The sequence below is a fragment of the Vombatus ursinus genome, unplaced genomic scaffold (assembly GCF_900497805.2).
Source record: "Vombatus ursinus unplaced genomic scaffold, bare-nosed wombat genome assembly UNPS02009205.1, whole genome shotgun sequence".
Lineage (NCBI taxonomy): Eukaryota > Metazoa > Chordata > Mammalia > Diprotodontia > Vombatidae > Vombatus > Vombatus ursinus.
The window spans coordinates 20,571,892-20,581,378 of NW_020948983.1; the positions used below are offsets into that span (position 1 = coordinate 20,571,892).

Sequence of the window (9,487 nt, forward strand, 5' to 3'; positions counted from 1 at the left end):
CGGGGCAGCTAGGCAAGTCACTTAACCCCAATTTCCTAAAAGCAAAAAAAAGAAAGAAAAGAAAAGAGTTAGACGAGATCAGTTTGAAGGTTCCTTTGAGCTCTAAATTTAGTAAATGATGGATCTCAGATCTTGAGGTTGAGGGTGTCAGCAACATGCTGAGAACACCTCCATGAACTGGCCCCTTCTCTTTTGCTCCTTGAAGAAACCTTTCACCTCCCAAGGCCTAGATTAGATTCATAACCACAGTCAACTCCTGGCTGGCCTTGTCTTATAACAGCAATAGATCACTTCTACCAATAGAAGACAGAAGTTGTTTCCTTCTATATCTCCTCCCTAAACCCCTGGTTTCTGTCACACTCCTGGATCCCCCCGCTCTCCGCAGGTCTCAACTCCAGCCCCAGGACCAGGGGTCTTCTTGCCTCAGCCCTCGGCGACAATGGCCCTCACCCACCCAGGCATCTATCAGGGCACCAGATCCCAGACCACAAGGGACTCTAGGGCAGCAGGTGCTCAGCTGGTTCTGCCTCCCCCCTCAGGTCCTAGAGTAGGTCCAGGTGAGTGAGTTGCTGTGAGTAGAGTAACCAGGAAAAATTGCCCGAGTTATGGCTTGGTCTTGCCAGGTGCCATTCTCCCATTCCTCTCTGACCAATTCCTGGGCTCATGTCGTAATTCTCCTTTTTCTATAAGGGTCACCAACCTCTTTCCCATTTCTGTTTCAGCTCTGCCTCAACCACAACTGCTGGGAGCTCAGCAGACCCAAGCCCCTGGTCCTGTGGGCTTCCCAGGCTCCCAGCCTTTCCCTGGGCCACCTCCACCAATGGCTTCCCAGACAGTATCATTTCCTGGCTCTACTTTCCTAGCAGGGGCCCCAGGCCTGTCAACTTCACTTCCGGCCTGGACCCCTGGTCCTGGCCTACCACCCCTAGTTCCTCCTATCAGTTTCCCTGTGACATGCTGTCCTCCTGGAGGGCCTGGTGCTCCAGTTTCTAGAACTATGCCAGCTACTGGCATCCCAGATCCCCACCCAGGTCAGTTTCTTCCTTCTTTCTCCTTTCTGTCTCCTTCCCACAAGATTCCCTCCTCCTTCCCCCAACAATCGGTCTCCACCAGAAAGCTCGCTTCTGATTTCTAGTCTTCTGTCCTTCCATCACTGTCTGGGCCCTCATAGGGTTAGAAAATGTCAGGGGAAATGGTTGAGGATGAATGACAATATGCATTTGCTTCAGCTGATGGAGGGCAGGAGGGTGAGATTGCTGTTCCCCTATTCCATTGACCTCCATCCTTGGGGGACCACAGTCCCTTATCCTTCTTTCTATCCATCCCTCTGTGGCTTACAGGGCCCCGAGGACCCTGCAGAGATACCTCAGCTTCCAAGGGAGGCCTCCAAAGGACAAAGGTTAATCCCCATCTTCTCTTCACATGCACCACTCTGCCCACCCCCTCCACAAACATCCTGACTCTACTCATTTTCCCCCACCAAAACCCCACTTGCCCACTCCTCCCTCAAGTTGCACCCCTCCCCCCACTTCCACTCTTCAAACTTCTATAAGAGCCCAAGGAGGCGCCCAGCTGGACTTGTGACTCTTTATGTTCTTCATTTTAGCTGCCGGAAATGTTTACTCCACCAGCCCCCATCACTGCTCCTATTGGGAACCTGCCGCCTAATCCTCGAGAAGCCTGCTCCCCTGGCCCTCCCATCTCTGGTATGGGTCAGGCTCCCCCAGGAGCTCCAGGAGAGCTTACTCTGCAAGTAAGATAAATGAAAGGGGGGGTGGGGTTCTTCCCCCAGTGCCCCTGTACATAGAGACCTTGTGTTTTAACTTCCCTCTATGCTGTGCTATACAGAGTGAGAGCTAGCTCAGACCGTAGGGGCCAGAGCCTTTTCCCAAGAGGGATCAAGGTGATGCTTTTGGGACCACGGAGTCAGTCCTCAGGGAATGCAAGAGAAGAACAGCTTGTCTGTTTATCCAGTCTGGTCTGTGTGTCTTGCTGTTCTGTCTGGACTGACCTACCCATCTGACTGGCCTGTCTGTCTCATTTATTAGCAGCTACAGCAGCTGCCACCTGAGCAAGTGAAGAAGAAGGAGATGCCCCTGGAACATCAACCCCTGAAGACCAGTTTTGAAGCCCTTCTGCAGCGCTGTGCCCTGTCAGCCTCTGACCCTGTACGTATGACTTGGAGGTGGAGGACCCTGCTCTCCACCCCCTCCCCAAAGGACAAACTCCAGGTTATCTCCACCCTCAGCAGCAGGTCTCTGCTCAACCTCCCTGACTTCCTTTGTCCCCACTCTGTGAACTGTGTCTGGATATGATGCTCTGGAAGGGTTAATACCTGAGGGTAAGAGAGGGAGAGTTGTACAGAATGTGAGGCCTTCCCACTCCCTCTGACCTTTGGGGAGGGTCTGGAGTGGGGCAGCAGGGATGACTTCCAGCTCAGGCCCTTGGGCTAGCTTATACCCCTTTGACGGACCATGGCAGGGTGGAGGAAAGTGCTGTCTAACACTGGTCCCTGGCCAGGCTCATACCCACAGATCTTTTCCCTTTACTTTCAGAAAACAAAACGGAAGCTAGAGGAGGTAGCTCTAAGACTGGGATATCTATATGAGAAGCTACAGGAGGGAATGGTAGATACCTCTCCTTTTTCCTTTTTTGAGATGTATCCTCTAACCTCAGTGGGAGGGCTGGTGCTATATGAATCTTTCCCTAAAAAACCCACTGACCCAGACATATTCTTGCCTTCTATACCTTCACAGCTCTCTCCCAACGTCCTGGCTGGGCTCCATGAGGTCTCCCGATGTGTGGATTCTGGCAGCTATGAGCAGGCGCTGGCAGTGCACACCCAGGTGGTGGGCAGCAGCAGCTTCAGTGAGGTGTCTGGCTTCATGCCTGCCCTGAAGACCATCCTAACTATTGCCCACAAGCTTCAAGGACAGTGAGATGGGTCATCTTGTCCTTCTGACTCACTGTCTATATCTCACCCACAGACTCTGAGAGTGGGAGACTGACAAAGCACTGAGATAGATGGAGATAGATGGTTCGATGGCGTATCTCCCACCCCCCTCAGAATTAAGCCTTGGGAAGGAGGATAAGAAAAATGGTCTCTTTTCCTCTCCCATGTCTCCACTGACCCCCAGTCCTAGATCTGCTGCTATCGACTCACCTTGGCTCCCACTGAGCTCTGCTCCTTCCCCTAGCCTGTGTGGGAACTGACTTAGTTTGGCGGTGTGTTGCAAAGGTGGATTCTCATCCCATCCTTTACCTTCCCTACTCAGTTTATCTCCTCAGCCCATCCCAGGTTCCTTTAGACTCTACTGTCTCCTGCCTTCTTCCCCTCAGCAGTCTTCAAAGAGGGTGAAAGAGAAAGGATTCTGCACCCCTTCCCTATTTCCACTAGTGTTTTGGGTACCCACAGTGAGCATTCTTTTCACCTCTCTTTTTTGTGGCCCTGTTCTTACCCTCCCCCTTATCCTTAGGCCTGTCTCCAGTTCTGTTAGAGTTACACAAGATCTGGCTGGTGCTCAGTCCAGATCCCTGGTCAGTTAGGGCGGGGGTGGGGTGGGGTTAAAGGAAGGCACCAGACTATGGAGAAGAATGGAGAGTAGGGCCTCCTCTATCAAGTCTGCTCAGCAGTTGGGCTGGCCAAGTTATCTTTTCCCTTTTCCTCCTGTAGGTTGGGTGGATGCATGTGTGTGTGCCCAGAAATCCAAAAGCTTAGTCCACGCTGCCTTCTTTCCCCACTCTGGGTGGATGGCTTGTGATATAGTCATAAGTGATCATCAGAATATGTACCCTGTGGTCCCAAGTGGTTGTTAGACAGTCCATGCTATGGTCACAGGTGCTACAGGACAGAGGAGTGAGGGAGGGAAGAGAAGCCTTCCCCTTGCTCTGTTGTCCATGGGTTGGTCCCCAGGAGGGTGGAGCAGACATGGGGAGCTCTCAGGCCCCTCTGGCTCCTCTTCTTCTAAGCTCCTCACCATGTGCCTCAGGCCCCCTTCTTTGGCTGCCTCTCACCCTTTGGATTCTGCTGTTTGATGCACTGAAGTACTTGAGGATGAAATAAAGCGCTTTGATTGTATTTTCTCAGTTGTCAGGAGCATATGTATATGCATGTGTCATTCCAGAGCCTTCCTTGTCTCTTCCCCTTCCTGCAGTAAGCCCTTCCTGAGTGCTTGTCATAGGCCCCACATGGTCTCTGCTATCCGTTAAGCTTAGTGTTACTAAGGTTATAGGATGAACTTAAGATGTAAATGATGGTGCACATAGGATACAGTTGATGCTATTGGAACAGTATGGGCTCAGGTTGTCAGGGAGGCCTTTCTTGAGGAGGCTAGACTCATTTGAGGGGGAAAAGGGACAAAATACATCCACCCCTGAAGGCTCCCTATCCTATAAGAAGAAAATGGGGGCTACAAAGGTAAAGCCTTCCAAAGTTTCTTATGGAAGCCACTGTCACTAAGGAGAGACCCATGTCAGGGCCCTGACAGATCCCTAGAAGCAGCCTCTCCCCTCAGAGCCCCACCCCCAAAAGCCCAGGATCCTGTTCAGTCTTCCTGATAGATAGACTTCCTTAGGAAACTTACTGACACAGGCAAGTGTCCATGACCGGAGTCTGGGAGGGCTTCAGGCTGGAGATGACCTTCAGTGATTTTGGCTTCTACTTCTGGAGCATTTTAAAGTTCACAAGTGCTGTAGTGCTAGGTGGAAACAAATACAAGTGTGGAACCATTCTATTTTATAAGCAAGAAAACTGAAACTCAGAGAATTGAAATCACTTGACCATAGTTAAGCAGGTACTAAAAGCGGCAAATGACAATCTTCTCTGGCTTTGTCTTATGTCTTATCTCCTATGGGATAGGTATGATTTTGAAAAGCATGGGATGGTGGGGGAGGACTCCAGAATATGATGTATAGTCAACAGCTGGGCAGCCCTACCCCAGGACTACAAGTTGTTTAGAATAGCTCACTATCCAAGACATATAGGATATATCCCTTTGTACTTAAGAATGAACAAGCTACTTAGGCTTTTCTCATCCAATCTCAGGGAGCAAAGCCTAGGCACTTTTGAATAGCTCAGTCATCAATAAGAGCCAGATAAGAAAGTACCCTACGTTGCTGGAATTTCTATGATTCTATTGTTTACAACTTATGAATTAATCAGCTGTTTTATCTCTTTCTTCCTCTATTTATATTAGGGGTCCTTAACTTTGTGCCCATGGACCCCTAAGAAATCCATAGAGTGATTTCAGGGGGTCTGTGAACTTACATAGAGAAATACTATATCTTTATTTCAATATAAGCAGCCTCCTTTATCATTCTATTTTATTGTATGCATTTACTAACATTCTAAGATGGGATTGGTTATTTCATGGAACTTCCAAATGGGTCCATGACCAAAAAAGTTAACCTTTGTTCTAGGGGAAGGGGCTCAGTCTTACCAACTTGCACCAACATAGTCTTGTGCTAGCCATGAGGAATATAAGGTGAAAAATAATAAAAATCCTTGCCTTCAAGGAGCTTACAATCTAGTAAGAGGGTCATTGTCAGCATTTGATTCTATTCCATTCAACAGACATTTATTAACAATTAGAATGCAGGTTAGAATATGTTAAATTCATAGAAGAGCTCAAGGGGAAGGCAGGGAATTTTACCCTCTTTGATGGGGAATGAGGAGTGGTGGAGGAAAACATCATGGAGAAGTTTGCACCTGAGTTAGGTTTTGAAGGAAGCAAAATATGTGAACAGATGGAGATGTGAAGGGTACAGGTGCAAAACTAGCCACACCAAAATATGTAGTCCAGGTTGTTAGTGATGGGCTGTTAGTAAGAGGGACCCAAGTGGGCTGGATGAGTAGAATTTGGAGGCACAGATTTACCAATAGTTGAATTATTTTTGTGATGAAAATCTCCAACTTCTTCCGCTTTCTTTTTTAGGGGTGAAGCTCACAACTGGCCCAGATTACTAGGAGTCCATCTTTTTTTAAAATTGATTTCTTTTGTCTTTAACATCAACTTCATTTCTAAATTTATCCTTCCCTCATCCTTTACCTTGAGAGTTATCTTTTGTAAGAAAGAATAAAAAAGAAACCAAAAAATAGTTTAGCGAAGTTAACCAACATATCAACTAAGCCTGATGGCAAATGCAATGTTCCCCATCCATGGTTTCCTACCTTTTTGAGGAGGAGAGGGTAGTATACTTTCTCATCTCTCAGGCCAAGATTTTTCATTATGATACTATAGTCAGCTTCAGGTTTTTTGTTCTTTCTATTAACATTGTTATAATCTCTGAGTAAATTGTTTTCCTGGTTTTGTTGGTTTCCTGGTTACTGTTCCCTGCATCAGTTCATATATCTTCCCATGCTTCTCTGAATTCTTCATAGCATCATTTCTTAAACTACAGTTATATTCCATTACATTAATGTGCTGAACTTTGTTTAGCCTTTCCTCAATTGATGGAAATCTTTTTTGTTTCCAGTTCCTTGATACCACAAAAAGTGCTGCTGTTGGTATGCTGATGCATGTAAGATCTTTCTGTTTGTCAGCCTTTGTCCTCCTTGGGGTATATGCCTAACAGTGGGATTTCTGAGTGGAAGGAAGGAAGGACAGAAGAAAAGAAGAAAGGAAAGAAAGAAGGAAGTAGGGAGAAAGGGAGGTCTTATTTAGGAGTCAAGCCAGGGTTAGGACTGGGAGGGGAATGAAGGCTGGCCTAAGCCACTCCACAAAATGGAAGCTCTAGGAGGAATTCATCAATGGAAGAAGGGGGTGGGCCTTACCAAGGGATACTGTTGCCAAAATGAAATAATGAAGAGAGCATCAGTGAAGAAGTAAGGTAGTGAGTTTGCCATCATTATAGATTTTTAAAATTTTTTATTGATATTTTCTGTATTTCATATCACCATAGTTATACCAAGTATCACTTCTGCTCCTCTTCCTCCTTCTCCCCAAGAGCCATCCCATAGGACAAATGGTATTTTTTAAGAGAGGAAAAAAAAAGTCAGCACAACTGATCAATACATTGGAAGAGTTTGAAAGCATATGTTATGTGTACCATCTGTGAATCTCCTACCTCCCTGGAGGGGTAGGTTGGGTATTTCTTCTCATATCTCTTCATTTGAATTCTACTTGATCTTTATAATTTTATTACATTCACTTTTGATTTTTGTGTGTGTCATTCTTTCCATTTACATTGTTGTAGTTACTGTGTATATTGTTTTCTTGGTTCTGCTTACTTCATTCTGCTTCCGTTCATATGGATCTTTCCATTTTTCTCTGTATTCGTCACACAAATCATTTCTTACAGCACAGTAAGATTCCATTACATTCATGTACCACAATTTGTTTAACCATTCCCAATTAATGGACATCTACTTTGTTTCCAATTCCTAACTATCACAAAAAGTGCTGCTATAAATATTTTGGAGGATATGGGGACTTATTATTGATGGCTCCTTTGGGGTATAAGCCCAGTAACGGAGTCTCTGGTTCAAAGGGTCTTGACATTTTAGTTACTTTATTTGCATAATTCAAATTGCTTTTCAAAATGGTTGTACCACCACTCCCAAACTAAAGAGGAAATCCATTGAAGAAGGAACTTTCCATAAACAATGATACACCAAAATGTAATGAAGCTTGAGGAAGACAATTTATTTATCTGCACTCAGCAGATGAAAAATTATAATCCAAAGCAATTGAGGAAAACATGTTATATGGAACCAGGTGAGAAATGAGAATACAATGAATTTGGAGCTAGGGATGGGATAGTTCCATCCAATAGTGTAATTCTTCCTTCTCCAGGTCTCAGTGAATTTCTTCTTTCCTTTACTGACATGGGAGAGAAATCCAAAGACTTTAACCTGAAGCACTCACAATTTCACACGTCTCATTAGGGTTGGACTTCTTCACAATGTGAAAAACACAGGACTTGGCATCAAAAATATCTATACAGTCTTTCTTGTCAAATGTAGAGGGAATTAGGTAGCTTTGGGAAAGGAAAAGCAAAAAAAGAAACTGGTTAGAATATTCTTTGAGCCATCTCTTCCATAAAGTCTTCCCTGATTACCCCATTTTATGGAGACCAGTTTGCTTTCTCACCTTGCAAATTACCAGGCACTTACATGACAAACTAGTAAAGGTGACCTCCACTGAATTCTCTGAAGCAAATATCTCTTTATCAAAAGTAATTGATGTTCAGTGGTTAAGTAGACCTGGGATGCTAGACAAGGGCATTCAGTGGCGAGGTGAAGCTAACATACCTGGAATGGGGGTTAGAGCTGATAGCATTAGAGAAGTGATGCCCTAACCCTTCGGGATTCCCCTAGAATACTGAGAGGAGGAAGGAGCTATCCATGCTCAGAGAAAGTGAGGTTGTAGAGTACACAATGCACAGAGGAAGACCAAAATATTTACAGTAGCCCTCCTTTGTGGTTAGGAGCAAGTTGGAAATAAAATGGGTGACTATTGCTTGGGGAATGGCTGAACAAATTGTGATTCATAAATGTAATAGAATATTATTGCACCATAAGAAACAATGAGTATGAGGAATTCAGAGAAACATTGGAAGACCTTTATGAATTAATGCACAGTGAAGTAAGCAGAACCAGGAGAACAGTGTAGGCTAAAAGTCAGACCAGCTCTGATTAAATGTAATAACCAATCTTGGCTCTGGAGAATAGATAATGAAACATACTTCTCTCCTCAGGGAGAGGTGAGGGGGATGGAAATACAGATGTAGAATGTTCTATTCACTGTCAGTAATGTTAGTTGGTGTTGCTTAACTATTTTAGAATGTTACAAGGAAGGGTTCAATATATGTATGTGTGTGGTATGGTGCTATTGGGATATGTCTGTGATGTAAAAACAAAGGCATCAATAAAACCTTGTAAGAAAAATTAGTAAATTTTGGACCCAAAATAGGCTAATGTATAGAGGTGGGTGTCTCTAAGCCACATTGTCCAAACTAGATACAATTGTTCCTTATATGAAATGTTCTATATGTTGTGCTCTTGGTCATTGCATTTGTTTGACAATGCTACACAGCTCTACCTTATTTAAATTAAATTAATTTAATTTAATTTAAATTTAATTTCATGAGTAAGTCAAGACATTACCCTTACAATGTCCTCTTGGAGAACTAAGGATGAACAACAATTTGATATGGGTAGGAGAGGGATACACTTCCTGCTCCTAGCTTTCTCTTCTCCTTTTGTACACTACTGAATGGTTGTTTCTTCTTGGTTTAATCACCAATCATCTTTGGTTTAGCCCCATCCCCAACTCCACCCCCCCATACACACAGTGATCAACAAGGGGTTGTTTTGATATCCTAAAGTGCAAGTCCTTCTGAGCTAAGCCAGAACACAGGAGCCAGTGCCCCCATCACCAGTTCCATGGAAAGTGGCCCAGTCCAACAGACCAGGAAGTTCTCCTGATTATCCCTGTTATATTTGTGTAACTCTGCATCACAGTCACCATGGAGATGCAGATACTTC

General features: G+C 44.8%; 1 protein-coding gene across 4 annotated transcripts in view; it reads left to right on the forward strand.

Moving 5' to 3' along the window:
- Window positions 1-4,078, forward strand: part of SEC31B (SEC31 homolog B, COPII coat complex component) — a 28,882-nt gene extending 24,804 nt beyond the window's left edge. For 3 of the 4 annotated variants that reach the window (XM_027851779.1, XM_027851782.1, XM_027851780.1), the window contains exons 20-26: window positions 386-557; window positions 723-1,031; window positions 1,341-1,399; window positions 1,607-1,753; window positions 2,049-2,168; window positions 2,556-2,627; window positions 2,757-4,078. In XM_027851779.1, the coding sequence (XP_027707580.1) occupies window positions 386-557; window positions 723-1,031; window positions 1,341-1,399; window positions 1,607-1,753; window positions 2,049-2,168; window positions 2,556-2,627; window positions 2,757-2,939 (1,062 nt within the window). In that variant the 3' untranslated portion in view covers window positions 2,940-4,078. The remainder of the gene's footprint in view (window positions 1-385; window positions 558-722; window positions 1,032-1,340; window positions 1,400-1,606; window positions 1,754-2,048; window positions 2,169-2,555; window positions 2,628-2,756) is intronic. The other variant, XM_027851783.1, reaches the window with a different exon arrangement.
- The last annotated feature ends 5,409 nt before the right edge of the window (window positions 4,079-9,487 follow it).